This window comes from Gymnodraco acuticeps, unplaced genomic scaffold, assembly GCF_902827175.1.
Source record: "Gymnodraco acuticeps unplaced genomic scaffold, fGymAcu1.1, whole genome shotgun sequence".
NCBI classification, from domain to species: domain Eukaryota; kingdom Metazoa; phylum Chordata; class Actinopteri; order Perciformes; family Bathydraconidae; genus Gymnodraco; species Gymnodraco acuticeps.
In genome coordinates, this window is record NW_022989912.1 from 103,433 (window position 1) to 124,009 (window position 20,577).

The 20,577-nt window shown below is 40.5% G+C and overlaps 1 protein-coding gene across 4 annotated transcripts in view; it reads left to right on the plus strand.

Moving 5' to 3' along the window:
- Positions 1-430: 430 nt before the first annotated feature.
- The window catches only part of pde1cb (phosphodiesterase 1C, calmodulin-dependent b), a 129,758-nt gene continuing 109,611 nt past the window's right edge, over positions 431-20,577 (plus strand). For 2 of the 4 annotated variants that reach the window (XM_034208113.1, XM_034208132.1), the window contains exons 1-2: positions 431-553; positions 711-1,019. In XM_034208113.1, the coding sequence (XP_034064004.1) occupies positions 713-1,019 (307 nt within the window). In that variant the 5' untranslated portion in view covers positions 431-553; positions 711-712. Of the gene's footprint in view, positions 554-697; positions 1,020-19,649; positions 20,047-20,577 lie in introns of those variants that run through there. The other 2 variants (XM_034208123.1, XM_034208142.1) reach the window with 2 other exon arrangements.

Sequence of the window (20,577 nt, forward strand, 5' to 3'; positions counted from 1 at the left end):
ATAGAATAGACCTTCCCTGAGTTCACAGAGAGACTGGCTGTATTTGACTGCCATCTGTCGGTGATGAATGTTAATTGAACTACCTCCGGTGGTGGGACATTAACAGCAGGCTTCTCTTTTGTCAGAAGTAGGCTACCCAGATACTTCATAATCCCATTCTTTTAATTAACTAATTTGACCATGACTAAATCTCGCGATAATTTATCCTAGGTAGCCTATACGTGATTTTAAGGAGGGCGTACTGGTGTTTTTGATTATCATAATCAATATTAGGCTTAATTAAGTCAATGCAGTTGGATTTCTGCTCATTTAATAATCAGGGATACTTTCCCGTTAATTAATGTCGCTTGTTTTCGCGGGTTATCCCCGAGAGATCGGTGTGTTTGTCTACGGACCAACTTTCTCCCCGTGACGCGTCTGGCGGAGGAAACACAAACCCAGGGAGACATGCCAACATGATCCGGTTAAACTAAGTTTTTGCTTCATTAATCATTTCGATATCGTGCTATAAATTACGTGAGCCCAACATGACAACGGTGTGTGAATGACAGAGGTGGGTGTTTTCTTTTTCCGCGCTTTCTTTTTGTTGGAAATGGCGAGTAAAACAAAAATAGAGTCAAGTTTCAACAGGTTTTGAGTACAATTAACGTTAATCTCAGAGTAACCGATACCAACTGACGCTTTTTAACGTTTTTTTATTTTTTATTTAGTGATGGGCTCGGTGACTTCTGCTCTAACACGGACAAGAAATGCGTTGGTGAAAGTGGGTTCAGAACCAGAGAACAACCATGACCCGGAGAGGAGCCAATCCGCCCCGGAGTCGGACCGGGCCGTGGACCGGGCGGTGGACCGGGCTGTGGACCGGGCGTCGGACCGGGCCGTGGACCGGGTCCGGAAGAAGAGCGCCCGGTTCAACGTGTCGAGACAAACCGGGCGGCAGTCCGATGTGCTGAGCAGACAAGACTCCGACGGAGGCAAACACACTTCGAAGAAAAATACTTCTGAAGGACAACACAGCGGTGAGTGCAATATATTCAATAGAAAATAAAGGTCTTACTACTTTTGTCCCTTAGAAGTTATGCAGATTTTGGTTAGACTAAATTCTAGCAAAAATACAATAATACACCAACTTGTGGCTATGTAGGTCTGGTCTACTACCAATATACTTTGAGGTACTAGTAGCCTTTACTTGAAATGTTCTATCTTATGCTACTTTATACTACTTTCCATACTAAACACATGATAAAAGATAATACGTTGTTCTATTCTATCCAACACTATATTTTGTGAAAACGCTACACTAGAGAAACTATAAAAAGTAAAGCACTTCTTAATAAAACATACATTCTGACATTTGACATTCTGCATAATAAGCACTTTTGCTTTTTATACTTTTGTAGGCCGACTTTTACTTTAGTCAGTTTTCATTTAGTGGTTGTGCAACACCAAAACAAGGATATATCATCAATGTGAATGTATGTATAACACTCTAATTTAGCCTTTATGTTATCTAAAGCCAAACTAAGTCCAGATACTTTAGAAGCCACCATATATAATTCAATAATGAAATACAAGTATGTTTAACATCAACTTCAAACATAACAGACCTTAACAGCAACAAATATGAGACAAATTATCATTTCTATTTAAAGCAGCACTTTAGTATACAAAATACAAAATTCTAAATGCATGACTTTTACTAGTGAGAGAGTATTTGGTTTGTGTGGTAAGCTCCCTTTAAGTCTTGTTTGGATACTTTTTCTACCACCTATAGCAAAAAGTTCATTTTCACAGCAGACAGTTTGACTTGTCAGACAGGGGACAGCACAGGTGGAACTAATAACACTAACGAGCCCAGTGAACCACTGCGGTGAACAACATGTACAGTAACACGTTGCCAATGTTATTGAACACACCTGGACCTCTCCTGCTTCGACACGTCCAAATGAAATTTGGCAAAAGCTTTTTTACATTTCAAAGTTTGCGTTACCTCTTTCTTATAAGAAATCCTTTAAAAAGAGTCTATAAGTTCTAACCAATGGATATATAACGGCTATTAAATCATTTACAACAGTTGATGTATCAGTTGTAATCTAAGGACAAACCTAACAGGGTCCATTCTGCAGCCGAATGGGGCTGGAACATATATCGATATTACATTCACATTGTGTTATGAGATGGTCTGTGATTTAAGATATCGTAATATATGGAAAGTGTTGTCTGTTCATGGTTGTAAAGGCTGCATTGCAGTAAAGTGATTACATTTTCTGAACCTACCAGTCTTTTCTAGCTGTCCTATTGTTTTCCTACACATCTCTAGTCATTACATCCACATCACTGAGTATTTATCAAAATCCTCATTGCCACAATATTTAGTGAAATAGGTTTTTGGCCGAACTTATCAGGATATATGATTTTCTTCACATTGCCCAGAACCAGTTGCGTATACTTCTGCATTCTTCAAGTAAAGTATCTACAATTGTACTGTGCTGTACCTACTTAGTTACTCAGGTACTTCTTAGGCTGCCAGCTGTTGTGTTTCTTTATACTGCACATCTCTTTGGTTCAGTTCATGGATCTGTCTGTAGATGAGAGCAACTGGTCACTTCAGAGGATTACTGTGAATACAATGCTTCTGGAAAAAAGGTGTTCAGTGAATGAATGCAGAGCTCTTTGATGGCCAGCCTCAATGCAGCATATCTCCACTACCAAAGCATCTCTTTGATGTCTGTCACCCAGACTGAAATGAACCAAATGACAGCCCTCTTCATTTGAACACATCCACATGGGAAACTGCAATATAGTAGAAATGGGTTATGTTTTCTATTGGAAATATATAAGTTCAAGTTGACTAAATCAGCAACATTAAGCGCTGGTCATGGTAATAACATATGTTGTAAAGAGAATGGCTTCACCCACCAAACTCCATCATTTAATTGCATCACTTGCTTGTGAATATATATGGACTATTTTAAGACAAGTCGAGACGGTTTACCACCATTTCAGTTTTTCAACTTATGAGAGATGGTACAAAGCTTTACCGGCAGTTTAAAGTTGAGTAGATCTGTGTACCGTACTAGTTTCTGTGTATCTTCTAACTACTGTTGTATCATTTTTGTTCCTTTAAACGTATTCAATTTTATATTTTACACATTTGACCTTGTGTTAGTCATTGTTCCCTTCAGTTCCTCCTGTTTATCTGCAGCTGTCTCCTCTGCTGCCACCTCTAGTTCCAACTCCCTTCATATCCCTCCCAGAGGAAAATCATTCTCCCTGGCTGCCTCCTAAAATACCATCTGTACTGTGGCGTTTCCATGACCGTGTGACAGTGTAGACTCCCGTTGAGTGTCCTCCCCAGTCCCCGATGATGTTCATGTGTTGAGGACTCTCCTCTCTGTCTCTTAGCAGACTGTAAACTGCTTCATGCTGAGAAACAACACACAGATACCTTGATCCAGATCTGCTTATCTGGTCGAGCCCTTCAGTGTTAGACAGTCCCTGTGCTGTAGATATCTCAACTAGTCGAGAAGTTACGTTTCACATCAACTATAACACCTTTAGACTCTGATCTGAGCCCACACTGCCTTTCAATTAAGATGGATCGATCATTTGTACGGTGTCAAAGCCACCCACAATACATGACTACTGAACAGTAACTCTATACGTCTCACATGAACACTACTGGAGAGAGATATGATGATGATAGGGATGTTGAAGAGCAGCAATTACCATGCTATTTATTGCACAAGAATTGGGTAATCAGACATTTCACTGTGGATGACAAGGAGCTAGAATTGCTTTCAATAATTGCATATATTTATCATAATGAATGGTGTTTTAATAGATAGCTCGATTGCAAGCAGCTGAATGAAGTTGTGTTTGAGACATTTCTGAGGGGGAAGATCGCACAGTTGATTCAATGTTTGCCAACAAATTCCTTAACAGGGAGACATTTAGTTTAGTGTTACCAGCATTTGCAAGTTATTATCTTCAGTAAATCTTCGTGAGTGTCAAATGAAGGCAGCATGTATGAATTTTCATCAGGCACCGAAAGAAAACATTTGTAGATCAGAGTTTGCGGAATGTCAGACTAATGTGTAATAATATTACGGCTACAGTATCTACTCAAACATGATGACGCATGCTTCATTAATACATTCATTAGCTCGGCCTCGCTTTACATTTGTCTATAATTGGATGCTACACTTGCACACTCAAAAGTGAATACAACACACAACACAAAAGATGAATGTGTTTGAATTGTAATCATACAACTAGCTTATTTAAAAATACGTTGATTGACGGCTTTAATCTGCTTCATAATTTGAATCATCTTCATTCACAAAGTCGTGATTATAGTTTGATGTGTCTGTATGAATCAATAGAACATTGTGCACCATCATATCGTTCATTTTGACTACATTCACGGATCAGGATTCATTGATACTGTCTGAATAACTGAAGACAGTTCTTTCATATTAATACTTGATCAGAACCAATCATCAGTAAGAAGCTGTAAGACGCTAAAACAATTCAGAAAATCCACTACACGCCCAGTGACATGCGTTTCATCGGTGACACATCAGGCAATTGATATCTGTTTAAAATGGATCCAGCAAGTGTGCCACAGATTCTTTCTTCTTCACACGTCATCCTTTCACCGCTGCCTCTCAGCTATGGGAGGACCTGAATAGCAGGGAGAAGATGCATGTGAAGCAAGAAGGGAGGCATGAAGAAGAACGCAGAAAATAAAACCTGTGTCTTTAGTGTAGGCTTTGGTAACACGGTCATGTGAATTACAATCATATTTAAATGCATGTAAGTTACCTCCATACCCACATTCAGTGGTATAATGTGATCTGCTGTCATAGTACTATATATGTGTTAACCATAAAGATACCCTGTGGAGTTAATGAGCACTATTAGCGCTATGGAAAACATCTTTAGAAATGGTTTCACAATTGATGATGATGATGATTTACAGTTGGCAGTTATGCGTCATGAAATGCAGCAATGTGCCTCCATAGGCAGTTTATAACTGCTAGCTAGTAAACATGGTAGAGGTGTAACGGTTCACAGAAGTCACGGTTCGGTTCGTACCTCGGTTTGGGGGTCACGGTTCGGTACGGTTTCGGTACAACAAGGAAAAGCAAAGAAAAGTCCCAAATGCATAATTATTTTTTTGCTGTTATTTATTTTTAACAGTCGTGCAAGTTTTGGTATGAAAATAAGGAACTCTAACATTTGGAATCATTAACTGTATTACACAGTTAAAAACAAAACACAAACAGTAACACTCAGATGGCCATATTATTTATAATGGCTGATGTCAAACAAAAAGGTTAAAAAGCTGTACAACTAAAAAGAATGTCTTGAAAATATTAAAATAAATAATAAGAAAGTGTTTCAATCACAATCAATAAAAGGCAATACAGAACTGTATAACATCTCCTGATGTCAAAATATAAAATAAATACAATGATAAATATAAAACTAAATAAAATATGTACCTTTAGGAGCAATGTCTAACATGTGTAATTAACTTGTGAGTGTGTGAGGCCATTATGCCTAAATACAGGTACTCAAGCTTTACTCTATTTTCAAGTTGTTCTTCAAAAAGATGAGTTTGATTACGTTGTCAGCAGTGAGGGCAGATCTGTTGGCGGTAACTATGTCACCTGCCGTCGAGAAAACCCTCTCGCTGGGGACTGAGACTGACTCGGATGTGATTGAGCATGTTTGACGTGTTACCACTAGCATACCGCACCGCTGTCGAACAACGCCGACACACCGTCCTCGTCCGATCCACAACTCGCACCCCATCATTGTTGTAGTCCACAGGGAACCCGAAATGTTCCCACACACCTGATTTAAAAGAAGCAGCAGAAGCTTCTAGCTCCTGTGTGTTGTGTGAACTCGCCATAGATACTAACTTTTCTTCTTTGTGTATTGTGTTCGTTTTGTTGTGTTTTGTTCTTCATTTGTTATTTACGGGCGGCTGGCTTTTAGGCACAATACAGCTCCCTGGATTATAAATAGTGTAATACTGCCCTGAGTGACAGACTTTTTTCCCACTCGTAAAAAAAAGGCGTATTCGCCGTGTGACTGCATGTGCCGAACCGTGACGTCCGAACCGTGACGGTACGGGACGAATACGGATACCGTTACACCCCTAAAACATGGACATAAACATTGAATGTTTTATGAGGACCGACATGCATTCAACCTTTTCTTTAGTCCTCAAGGATTCATGTTATTCATGTATTTGGTGAGGAACTCTTAATGTCGACTTTTGTCATCCGTGTACAAAAGAACTCCATAGGGCTACTTTAATTGAATTGCTTTGTTGTCAAAAATATACCTCATCATATAATTGTCAAATTAAGTTATTTTAGAAATAGCCAATTTAAAAAAACACTTGTGCCGATACTTACGATTGTATCAGAGTTGGTGGGGCTTGCTAGCAATTCTGCAAAATCAGTGAAGATGGTGCATATCATTTTCACATATAGGATCTATGTATATTTACTAATATAACTGTCTTTTATCCACATTTTAACCATGTAAAACAAAGAATTTGCAGCTGAACAGATGATTTACTGAATAAGGACTTTTATTAATCCCTCGTGGGGAAATTGTTTCTCTGCATTTGACCCATCATAGTGTTAGGAGCAGTGTGCTGCCATTTTGAACGACGCCCGGGGAGCAGTGTGGGGAACGGTGCCTTGCTCAGGGACACCTCGGTAGCACTTGGTCTTGCCGGGACTTGAACTGGTGACCTTCCAGTTGCCATGCCAAGTCCCTATCGACTTCGCCACCACCGCCCCATAAGGTGTTGTTTTCATAATCAACACATATAGCAAGCTCTGGTGGATGAGCTGTGTGGCCTCTGTGACCGGTGTAATAATCTGCACAGCTTGCAGGCTGTTCAACACTGCGTGTGGGACATTTTCATGAAAAGAGCAGAATTGGTGTTGTGTTTCTGACTGTCCTAATCACACTGATTAGTTGCTCTCGTCTGTTGGGAGGAGGATGTCCAACATGTGTTCTAACACGGACATTTATTTGCCCTGCTGACACTGCTTTTGCCTCTTTGATCTGGAACCATGCTGGTGCCAAAATCACTAGCTAAACTTGTGCACATATAGCCCAAGACTGCAGCAGGATTCAGATGACAGTTCATAGCTCTCTGTTTTGTCAGCTCATTTCCCTTAGGTTTGCAACAAAGGCTTACATTACCCTTAAAGGTGACTCTAATGAGTATGTAGCAGGGGAAAAGGAAAGCTCCCTGGCACCCTGTGTGTCTTAATTACACGGTTGTGTCACTCTGGTGACAGTGGTGTGGGGACTGACAAAGTGCAGGTCGTTCCACAGTCTAGGGGAGACCTCTAATGAGCTTGTTTTTCTGTCTGATTGCAGAGTTGTTGTCTTGATTTGACATGCTACTGGGACAAATTACATAATCAAAAAGCCCCAATACGCATGATGTCTTTGAATGAATGACGCAATTAAATGGCTTGGAAATGTCAGTTTATCAGCGTCCAGAATGTGAGGACAAAGTAGATATAAAATCTGGTTAGTGATTGTTTTTTAATCCCACCATTTCACATCCCATTTATCTTCACGACTAATTTACATGTATTGGTGATTGGCTGTCCTGGTGTTTGAAGGCCAGATCAAAGGTTGTGCAATATTTATCCTTCAATGGAGATAACAGAAAAAGCAGGCAGGCATGTTTTCTGTTTTACCAGCAAACCACTGTCGGTCTGTAAAAAAAACATTACATTTACTGTAAAGGAAAAAGGGCTGAATAAAATGCTACAAGACATTGTAAAAGCCACAATCTCATCAAAGGTAAATGAGCTCTGTCTCTGTTGCATTTTTACAATGAGCACAGTCTGCACAGATGTAAGTAAAAAAAACAGGCACTGAAAATAACACTGTCAAATAACCCCATTATATGTGTACTACTATTATACTATAAAGTCCACATTAGCATCATTCTGGGAAAATAAACATAACAGTGGTGTTGTGAAAATATCACTCATCATCGGTTTGAGTTTCAATAATCAGGATACATGTATTTATTATCCTTGCAAGAATGGAAGTAGTCATCACATACAGAGCATTTGGGACAACTTGTTCCCAGAACAGTGTCCTTCACATGCTGGGTTCGAGTAATGTGGGAGCCAATGGGAGCTGAGCTCCCATAAGGAGGGGTCTGAGCTCCCACGGACGCAATGAAATCATACATCTGTGGGGGTCGCTATTACATTACCAACAACCATTATTTTAATCATAAATAATGCATGTGTCAATGTAATGAGTATTATTTACGTTAACGAGGGAAATAGGCTAAAAGAAAAACATGTTTTCCAAAAGAACTACGCATCTCTTGAATGACAATATGCCTGCGCTGTACCTCCAAGGTGCGCTATACATTATTGCGCAATCTATGCCTGTGAGCGTGCTGCGCGAGCCGAGATTATGTGTGTGTGCGTAGTTGAACCTTTTCGTATTTAAGTTTTTAATAAGTAGAGGGCTGCTGCTGAGTGTGTGTGTTTGCGCGCGTTTTAAATACGATACGATAATACTTTATTTGTCAGATCAAGTCTGAAATTTGACTTGCGTCACAGCAGCTCCATGTCCAACATCAACAGACAAGTATCCAGACACAATACATGAAACACAAACATTTAACATAACAGCACAATCAGTGAGAGAAAACATGCTCAAAGAGCCTTCAGCGTGCATTTGATCTGGGATTTAGCTCTGTGTTTACTGTGAGGATTGACTGATGCACAAAGGAGTGCTTCAGTCTGACCCCTAAAGACCCCCATAGAGCTCAGTTTATAACTCGAACCCTGTTCACATGCTTATAAACAAGAGAGGGTGTTACACAGTCACAATATGCAGAATACCGGTTCAAAGCAGTATTCTATGCTTAGTTCAGATTAGCTAAAGGCCCACGTAAGCAATGCACATGACAGTCATATGCCTATCTCCATAGAGGCTGAATCATCATGTTAATCGTTGTCACATAGCTATCATATGCCTGAAACAGTCCTCCTGCTGCTCTTCTGGGTAATCATACATCCTGTTACGTAGGGCCTTTGTTATCATGTGCTACTCTGATATGGGAAGAGTACATTCATTATTTTCCCAACAGTGGTTTTCTCTATATCAACCCCTTGTCATCCTTAATGTTATGTATGCAATATATCCATAGACTGTACAGATAATGGACATTGTCTCTGTGAAGTCACCCATAGCTTTCAGAAGAGCTGTGGTGAAGCTCAAAGTGGAATTCCTGGCTAATACAAAAAAGAGCATCATCATGACATTTTGACAGGCAGCAAGCCGCTAACAGCCTGAGACGGCACCCACCTGTCCCTACTAGCGTCAAACCCCTGATAATGAGTAATTTTAAGGCTTAGCACAATTCAAACGGACAAATTAAATACAAATGTCCCCTCTTTACATTTGCCCTGAATAGGGAAACACCGAATATTATTTTTGCTGAAGAGTTGGGCTTTGTAACATGGCGTCCCATTTGGAGCCAGCTCAAAATGGCCATGGTATGAAATGCAGTTTTTGGCTCCTCACTGCCCAGGGGGTTTCTGCTTGATATTCCTCAAAGGTTGCCTAGTGACAGCGGCGTAGACCTATTATTGACCCTTGAAGAAAATGGATCTTGACAAGGACTCAACAGGTGTACGGCTATAGGATGCACCTCTCAGAGCAACACTTGTTTACTATGCTCCTTTTAATTTGTGCTCTCGAAGTAAAACAAAAGTCTTGGCACATCTGTGTTGCCATGCTGTATCAGCAAACCTGAGTCACATCTTTCTTCATGAATTGGCTTCATGCAATTCTGAGAAGTAGGGGTCAAATGATTTTTTGAAAGCAAGGAGACAGACATTGAAATGTTGGAAAAAATGTAATACATTCAATAAAAACTGATAGCATTAGAAATAAAACATGCAAATGAAAATTGCAAAGCACGGACCATCTGTAAGAATCATATTGCGGCTTCATATTGCTAATAATGTCCAGAAGAATGCATTGAAACAAGACTATGGGTAAATACACCTGGTTTGTACTCCCTGGGAACACGAGTGTCTGCCTGAGGGTGGTGCCAGAGGTAAACTGAGATGATCCTGTGGAGAGCATCAATACGAGTTTTATGTGTAATTGTGGACTTTTAGATCTCAGTGTAGCATTGAGAAAAGGTCAGAGGCTCACTATTGAAGCAAATATATATTTCTGTTAGTTATCTGTGCATCATTCATATTCACAGTATACTTCTTGTGTTGACAATTTAACCCATAGGTGAGAAGTATCTTCAATTGTGAAGAGTTAGTGTGTGTGAAGGAGGTAGTGTTGTCACAATACCAACATTTTGGTTTCGATACCGATACCAAGTCAAGAATTGCGATTCTTTTTCGATACTTTTCTTTTATTATTTTCATGATCGATACAATTGTAGTTTATCTGTTAAGTGTTTTCTTACAACATGGTCTCTTCTTTATACTTGAGTTTATGTGATTTATTTGATAGTTAACTTTATATTTTATTAACATGTACAGTAATATAAATAATTATTGACAACATGTACATTGCAGATGTTAGCCACATTGGTAAGTTAGCTAAAAAGATAGCCATATTAGACAGTTATCATTGCCATTAATTGCCTCGTCAAACTACGAAAACGTTCGTTTGTCACAAAATAAATTACACTTGTTTGACTTAGATTTGAGGGCATGGGCTTGAGCATGATGTAATTATGTTATCTATCACATTCGCTAACCTGTCTGTCTTTACATTCTTTAAACAGCTCTGGATGCCGGTCGGCGAGGTGCTTAGCTAAGTTTGATGTGTTGGCTCCCTTGGTTTGCAGGGATCTAAAACATGTCTCACAGACAGGCCTCGTGGTGTCCGTAGGCTTGCCCTCACTGTCAGAGATATAGCTTAAATACTTCCAAATTTCGCTTCTGGCGTCTTTTTTGTCAACAAGCCGAGGCGCAGCGGCAGTTGCACTCCCACTTTCAGCCATGCTTCTCGTTTTCTCACATGCTCTGGCAGCTAGCGCGTGCATGAGAGAGGAGAGGCACTTATGGCGCGTTTCCACTGCAGCGGGTAGCTCGCTTTAAGCGTGCCGAGCCGTGCGGGGCCCGTTTTTGGTTGCGTTTCCACTTGGCCTAGTTTTGGCCCGGGGATACTTTTTCACCTTTTTTCTGGCCCGACTAAATCGTGGTTCTAGGGCCAGGAACAACCAGGCTGAGTCGGGCTGAGTATGCTAAACTAGAGAGAGAATCGCTGGCAAGGGGGCTACAACTACAACAAGATGAACATATTTGACCGTGAAAAATGATGCCGAAGTAACAACATACTGATACCGGTTAGTAAAAACCATGAATTAATGCTTTGACAAGTCTGCAGACAGACGGCAGGCGAAAAACCCTTTTAAAATGCGTGTTTTCTAAATGTAGCTTGGCTAAGCTAACGTTAGCCTATATATGCTCCGACCGTCCACTCACAACAACGGCCTATACAGACATAAATAAAGCAGCGACTGTATTCGCCATGACACAGGCAGTCTGTGGTTTGTACTTGTTTAACTTTTGTCTAGTTTCTGAACAGATATGAGGAGCTGTGAGCTCTGAGTGCTAAGAGCTAACGGCTGTGTTGTTTTTCTGGGGCTCTCATTGAAGATTACGTCACGGCTCCGCCCACACTGCGTTACTATAGTAACAGCCCCAGTTCCTAAACTGTAATGGAAGCGTAGCATTAAAGTGAGCCGGGCCTAATAAGGCCTAACCAAACCGAGCGAGGCCTAGCGAGGGATGCAGTGGAAACGCGCCATTAGAGCGTGCTTGAGAGGGGAGGGACTGCAGGCACGGCTGCAGTGCAGGGAGTGGAAGCAGAGCGCTGAACACACACGGCTCTTATTAAAACGGCGCTTTCTCACCGGAGACTTTTCCCCGTCATTCTTAAAGTACCGATACTAATGAAACGGAGGAATCGTAACGTTTTTAACTGCAGGGTATCGCGGTACCTTTCAAGTATCGGTACACCGTGCAACACTAGAAGGAGGTGAGGAGTGTGTTCAGGTGAAGAGGTTGGCCTCATGGTGGGACTTGAGGAGCGCTCATGTGCATATGTCTTGTTGTTTGTGTGCTAAAGTCATCTGAACACCTCCACCATGCTTACATTATTGAGGCTTTTAACAGAATGTTTTGTGAAAAGCCTTCAATGTCAATTTCAGGGCAATATATAAAGTTGTAGAGCAACATAAAGCCTCCCAAAGCATCATAAAAGCTGTTCACACTCCTCAAGTTAAGTGCATTATGTAATCTCCTCTCTCTCTTAGGGTGCGTTCACACCTGCCTTGTATAGTCCGGTTGAATCAAACCCTGGTGCGTTTAGCCGCTTGGTGCGGTTCATTTGGGTCGGTGTGAACACAGTCCGAGACCTCTTAAGAGAACTAAACAACCGGACTCTGGTCCGCTAAAATAGGTGGTCTCGGACCGCTTGTTTGCGAACTCTGGAGCGGTTCATTGCTGGTGTGAATGCAGTCCGCACCAAAACATAGGAAGTGTAGTATTTACGTGTCACAAGAACGCGGATGTCTTCAAAAATCTTTAGCGAAAGAGTCTTTCAAGACATCCACGGTTGTTTAGTTCAATAAAGAGTGAAGCAGAATGAAGTGTTGAACAGTGTCGTGTAAAGTAAAAATGCTCCGTCAGCTACATACAATTAAGAACACCTGTCGTCGGTGAAACGCCCCTCCTTACTGCAGAACATCTCTCATTATATGTGTTATAATGTTTTTTTAACGGACGTTGTCAGATTATATAATCATATGCGCGGGCCGCTAGTGTCTGTTGATCTCCAGATTAACAGCAACATGAGAATAACCTGCCGAAAGTGCCGATGCTCCATGGCGGAGGCTCCGGTAGAAATTGCCGGGATTTGCGTTTTTACCCCCTTAATGTCTGACCAATGGTTGAACAGCATTTCCGTGCACATGACTTGTGTTTAAAGTTTATAGTCCGTTTGAGTTTTGCCTGTGTGAACCATAGACTGTATATATAAATGGACGTAGGGTCCGTGACGTCACCCATAGGATTCTGCAGAGTTGCCGTGAAGCCCTTAGTAGGCGGAGTCGGCCACTAACGGCTCGACAGTGACGTCAGAGTTCAACTCCCGCCTGTTCCAGCCCGCTCCAAATAAGGGCAAAGAGGCGGAGCCGAGGCGGGACCTGCTGCCACTGAGCTGAAAGTTCCAGAGCTAGCTGAAGCTACCAAGCTAAGCTAACATTTACGTTTCTAAGGTAAGCGGACATGAAACTATAAATAATAATCTAAGTTATTGAGTTTTTAGCATAATACTTCAGAATCTTAAAACCCCTTAACGTTTGTATGCAATTGTGCTAAATTCAACACTGGAATCAAGCAAATATTAATATGTTTGCATGACATTAGTTATTTATATTTTGATATCACTTAACTATACGTTTAATACATTTAAGTCAAGCTAAGGTACATGTGATGGTAGCTAGTTAGCGCTCTTACCTGTGAGGCCTCCTCCAAACAGCATAATAACCAGACTGTAACATTAAAACTAAGTACCAGTTATAGATCCTTGACTTTAGACAAACAATTCAAAAGACAAAATGTATTTAAAGACCAATCTTTATTTGAATGTGCCTCTTAACCTGAGATATTAGTTATACAGTAATAGTATTGACAATCTAAAAAAACTGAGCAACTCAACAGTCAACTTTATATTTCTTATTGTCTAAAGCAGTGGTTCCCAAACTTTTTGTGCCCAAGGCACACCAAAGGACAAGTAAAAATCTCAAGGCACACCTATTGTGCAAAATAGCCCTTATAACACGTGTTATCACTCATATCATGTAAAATATCTGTAAATGTGCATAATTATTTACTAATGCCAAATAAAATGTGACAAAGACAACTATATTACTCATGAAATATTTATTAACGAAATATTTCAGAAATTATTTAAAAACTTTTTAACACAACATTAAAAATGAGGCAAAGGAAACTCAGCAGAAATTCAGCACAGAGAACTGTCAATGCAAGGAAGCTGCATTGTCCATGGTCCTGAACTACAAATTATAAATGTAACATTTCAGCAATCAGCATTGAAACATGTGCTATTGTAAATGTTTGCCGACTTACAAATTAGTGAGATACATGTGCCTGTCGGGGCGCGCATAATTTTTTAATCCTTGGTGGCACTGAGGAGAGGGCCACTCGCAAGTCCTGTTCAACAGAGAGCCGTGACCTCCTATTGTTCTTCATGTAAATCAGAGTAGAGAACGCCAACTCCAGAGATGAGGTCGTTACTAAAAAAAATGTAATATATTACACTACTTCGTTACTATCTACATAAAGTAACTCGTTACTTTACTCGCCGAGCACGTACGAACTGCGCATGCGTGAGTGGCAATAACTTTCCTTACCAGCAGGCGGCGGTAGTGTGTATTTGTCATTCAAAACAGGCAACAACCGGAAGACAGAAGAAGAACAGACGACGTGATATAAACAAACAACAAATAGCGTGTGCGGTAGCTTCACCTTAGCATGTGTTCTTTGCAGGTGTGTGTTGAGGTTTGACCACGTGGTGTTTCCAGCAGTGGATAACAGCTTCTGGCCTGGACACAGTTTGCACCTCACCGTCACATTCCTGTCTATTCTTCGGACGAACTCAAAAGAATGGGCATACCTCCACCCCTCGAGAGTTATCGCTGACTCAGCCATGTTTATGCAGCACTGCACGTGGAGATGTGGACGCACAAGTCGCGCAGATTACGTACATATAAACCTACAAAGTACTGATAGTAAATTAAAAAATAATTATTTTTGTGTAGTTGTATATTGCAATAATAACGTATGGTTGCACAATCCCACGGCACACCAGTGTGCCGCGGAACACCGTTTGGGAACCACTGGTCTAAAGCATTTATTATTTTCATTTTCCCCCTCTCATATTCAGTGTGGACGGATTGAGACAGCCTGGTGTCCAGAGAGCAGGAGAGACTTCAGGGAGAAACCTCCGTGTGATGGACGTCCTGTCTGTTGGTTTGGAGAGGACTGAGGGTCTTTCCTCAGCGAGGAGGACTGAGGGTCTTTCCTCTGCGAGGAGGACCAGGGCTGATGGAGGAGCCCATGCTGGGCAAAGCTGATACCAACTGCACAGGCCTAGTCTGTCACTTTATTTGACTAAATGTGTTTACTTATACATTTAATAGGTTTACACCTTCTGTCCATATGTGCTTTTGGTTCACATTTCAATAAATTGTATTTGTATTTGCTCTCCTTTTGTCCATTATTCTTACTGAAAATGTTAGATTACACATTCACATCTGACTGAAGATTGGCCCCATTTATTTATGACGTTGCAAAACAAGGTACATGTTGTGAAGCTCATAAAGTGAGGCAAATAGAAATAATCAGCTGATGGAGTGTAGATGTGGAAATAGCTGCATTCGATCAGCTGACTGTTTTTTACAATAAAAGTAGTTTCTTAGTGAATGTCCTGTACTGGTCTTGAAATCTCATAACATCAGCTTTTAATGTTCCTCTTGGATGTTCTTCTTGACCCTCAGAGAAGGAGAAAATGTCGTGTCTTTCAGGCATGTCCTTTCCTAACAAAAATGACAGGAAACATAAAACATATTATTGCAGAACAAGTGTGTTATTTATGAAAGCGGTGTGTTTGTGTGTTTAGGGGAGGTAGATATAATTATTTTGTAATTGTAATGTTTTTTTTTATTTCAACAATGAGCTACAAAGACAATCAGATTATGAATGAACAGTATGAAGTTCATCAACATTGAAATATATGTTATTATCAAAATAATATTTAACTGTTATCAAAACGTAGTGCAGCTGTAGAAGCTTGCTCTGTTGTCTCACTGAAAGAATCACTTTTACCACGTTTTTACAGACAATATTGAGAGATAAATAGCAGCAGTTCTCACTATGTGTTAAATATATTTCCCTTCAATACATTACATTAGAAAGCTGACAAAGTCATATTGCTAAATATCTAAATGTAACTTTTTGCATGGAAAAAACCCTCAACTTCACTGATGTGTAGGTGATCTAGTATTTAGTATTGTTTAATGGAATGTATATCAGTGTATTCAAGTCAATACTTCATTCATTTAAACCAATATCTTTCTTGATTCTTTGTACAGTATGAAAAAAGAGTCTTTGTACCTGTGCTGAAGTTCACTGCTGTGAGGAGTCCATTTCTGTCTCTCACTCTCTGGTCCAGCCTGTCTGCATCACCTGGACACCTTAAACAAACAGATATATATGTAAAGTACCATGTGTACAAACAATATAACTGATTCTCTTCTGTTGAACATGTTGGATTGTGTATTGTCCGAGTCAGGGTCCTTTTTATTTTACTGTAACTTTGGAAGTTGTGTTACCAATGCTTACTGTTTATTTGATACCCATTTGGTAATGCAATTAATAAAAACAACAATGTTTGGGTTCGTTCTTCAGATGACTGTGACGTTAACGTGTAAGCTCGATAATGAACTCCAGCTCAACCAACCATATTGTAATATCTAAGTAATCATCTTGAAATATGACATTAATAATTGTAATATACACACATCTTATTGTGAGGTTGATTTCACATACACTACTTCGACATTAGCTTGTCTACATACTTGAGCATAGCCAATTTAAATTAACCTTAGATGCATACAGTTCTACCTACATAATAAAATATCTCTAAGTTACAAGGATGTAACCTTATGTTATCAACCTCAAACAGAAGCCGTTTGTTCAACAGTATTATCCCACTTAACACTTGTCTATTTAGTTGTAACCTTTATATATACAGTCTATGATTTTAACTTGGAGGCTACGATTACAATCGTTAGCACCGATGTAGCTACCACTAGCCACTAACTAACCCAAGCCTTACCATTCATTACGTAGCCGATTAAAATCATTAACACATAAATAAAGCACTCGAATTTCACTTACCGCATTCATGCACCGTCTGTTTTAACCGAGCAGAGCGAGTCACAATAGTCCGATATATAAGCATGAAGAACAAACAACCACGGCCGGCTACAAGTTGTGTTTCCTGGATGAGCTGAGCAGGCAGAGTCCCTGTAGCTTCACGGAGCAGCTAGCAGAGAAACAAGAAGCTAACAGCGGCAGGCACTTGACAGAGCCGTCACTCAATGTGACCACGCCCTAATTTATGCACAAACTTTAAGACCTAATATAAATAAAAGGGTCGCGTTAGAAAACAATTCACTCACAGATCCATAATTATGAAGGTGGAATCTAACTATATCGCTAATAAAATGTATGGAGCCAGGGGTAGAAACATGTTTTTTCTGCTGTAAAGTTGGGCATTTTAACATGGGGGTCTATGGAAATTGCTCCTTTCTGTAGCCATCGCCTATCGGCCAATATATGAACTGCAATGTGTGGCACTTCCGTATTGGCTTCCCGGCTCTACCCCACAGTTTGCCGCTTGGTGTGAACGCAAACCGAACCTTCTGGAAAATGAAACAATGTAACAAACTGTCGTCTGGTGCGCACCAGAGAGCGGACTATTAGGTGTGAATGCACCCTTATATAACCCCAAATGCATTAAACTGCAGCACACTAACCATGATACACTTGAACAAACACTAACTCTTACGGCGTACACTCTCAAAGGACATGTGGCCCTTTAGCACCTTTCTACTTCTTTAATTGCCCTTATTATGTGCGACTCTTTATTTGTGTTTGAATACAAAATTGGTGGAAGGATTCTGCAGCAAAAGATAACATGATTATCATAATGACAGCTGTGGCTTCAAAAGGTCATTCAGTCGCTTTTATATTAAAAAATAAATCACGTGCAATTTGATAATATTGTAACTAATTGAAGAATTTCACAAAAATGGTAACCTGGGAATCTGCTGACAAATAAGAAAGAATAAAAAAAGCTGCAGTATTCCAACACGTCCTTATTAACATAAAGGCTTTTTCGGGAGGTGGCAGCCACTTCATGCTGCACAGTGAGAGTGTTGCACAAGTAGGCCCCTCTCAAATGACAACATACAATATGAATTGGTGGCTGTGGAGAGCAGGGTGACAGACAGCAGAGCGAGAGGATAAAGAGCTCTTAGTAGCTACAAACTAAATGAGATGGAGTGTAATTATCTAACAAGTGCATAATGTGCCGCTGGAGTGACTCAAACGCGCTCTGTTATAATTGGACAGATCTCCTGAATGTTATTGGTTTCCTTTTCCTCAGACACCTTAACTGCTACATCTCTCAGAAACCACGCATTCATTACTGTCAATAGTACTAGTGTATGTCCCTGTTTGACTGATCTGGGGTTTATTGAATAACTTGCCACCACTCACCCCTGTGAGACTATCTCATGTCAATGTTTGATCACTCCTCAGTGTGTGATTGTGGAGCGTCATTTTGACATAGATGTTGCCTCTGAGAATTGCAGCTACAGTCATCATTAGGATTCATTAACTGTTAATTAATGTAGGGATATGTTCATTCGTCCAATTCCCCTGTCTTTCTTGTCACATTGCCTACATTATATGACTTACCACTCACATAAATAACATTGATTTATCTTGTATTTTATTAGAAAGTGGCTTAAGGCAAGAACAGAGAGACAAAGAGACGCACAAAGAAGTGTTGATTCTGCATTTAGTGTGAAAAGGGAAAGAAGTTTGGTTTTAAACAGTAATCACTGTTCATACATCAAGTATGGAAAAACTATTAAAAATACATGTTGTCTCCTTACCTGTGTGCATTCTATTATAGGCACATCTAGATCGTTTAATAAAAAGGTGCAAGGCAAAACCAGACGCCTTCATAAGGAACACTCACAGACACGAATCAGGAGGGAAATGAGAAAACGGAGAAATCCCTCAGCTAAATGTCAGATGGTGCTAATAAGGGGAGTGTTTTATCCTTTGTTGATCTGAGGTGTGTGTGTGTGTGTGTGTGTGTGTAGGTGAGGAGATGTGTACTTACTACTTTGTAAAGGAAGGCCGATTTTAATCAGCATAAAGAAAGGATTTTTCAAGGATAACACTCAAAATGATGAAGAAGGAACTGTTCTCGCTGCAGTGTCATTTCCAGCAATGGACACTTGAAGGGAAAAAAGGAATATATTGAAGGCAGTGGCTTGGCTTTTTCAAATAAATCCACAGTATTTACTCTTTTATTGGCTTCAGCTCTGAGCCTGAAAAGCTCATGCAAAATGAAAAGCAGTGGCATTGATTTAATGACTAGTTTTGACTCGGTACACATAATCACTCTGTCGTTATCTGTCTTTCACTCTATTCCTTTCCTCTCTGGGCTTGTGTGGCTCAACCCAATTTAAGAGTGTGTGTGTGTGAGCAAAACCAGAACAGATTACAATAGGTCATACAAACTCTGAGCTTCCAATGCTTTTGCTATAAATTCTTGACAGTAGGAGGAGTCACGCTCATTTAAAGACATCTAGAGATGATCTCTCCTCCCAACCTCCACCACCTCTACCAGCGCCGCCCACCACTCACACCTACTGTACCTCTCGGGGAAGAGAGTCGAGGAGAGAAAGCATGGAGGGGAGGGGTGGAGGGAGAGAGAGAAGAAAAACAAATCAAGAGCCATAAGCTCCTTGAAATGAGCCTGTTGGAGTGTGAGGAACGGAGAGAGGGAGAAAAAAGATATACAACAGAGACAAGGGGGTGGAGGAGGACTTTCTCCAGCTCTGTGTTTTTTGAAAAGTGGTAAGTCTTTGACCGTTTTCCTCCAGCGCCAGTCGGAGGACTACATAATTGTTTTCTCTCCAGGAGGAGAGTTAACAAAACGAAACTTTAACAAGACAGTGTAACTGACAAGAGGCATTAAAGCAGATTAAAAGGGTGACCAGCGGGGTTACCAAAGCGATGGAAGCTGACTCCAAGAAGCATCGATTTAGGAAGGGTCGGAGTGCAACCTTCAGCATCGATGGCTTCAACATCACCATAGGTAAGACATCACAGGGTAGGCAGAACAGGAGGAAAGGTGAAGTGTGTTTCCATGTGAGCAAGAAAGTGTGTGTGTGTGTGTGTGTGACAGGAGCATCATTATGTGTGTGAGAGAGTGAGAAGCAGAGCAATGAGGCGGCATCGTTAAACACATCACATTTCAGCCCGCTGCACAACTCGCCACGTTAGTCCTTTCTACTGAAGTTGATGCTTGTCGCTGTAATACAACCACACCATGGAAACAAGGAGACTTCAGACTAAAGCTCTGTGCTGCTGACGTCACCAGCAATTAATTCTATTGTCTTGACAACCAGAGTGTTGATGAATTGATGTGCCACTTGGCTTGTTTTTGGTGGAGTGCTCATGAAAACTCTCATAGGAGTGAGTGTTGAACTGTGCTGAACATAGAGGCATTTGTTCTGTGCTGGAGATGGTGAAGGAACTGCGTCTGGAAATCTCTTCTGTCGGTAGTTCATGAGAAGTTGTTTCACAGCTTTATTGTGCACATCGCATCGGTAGAGTTGAACCTAAT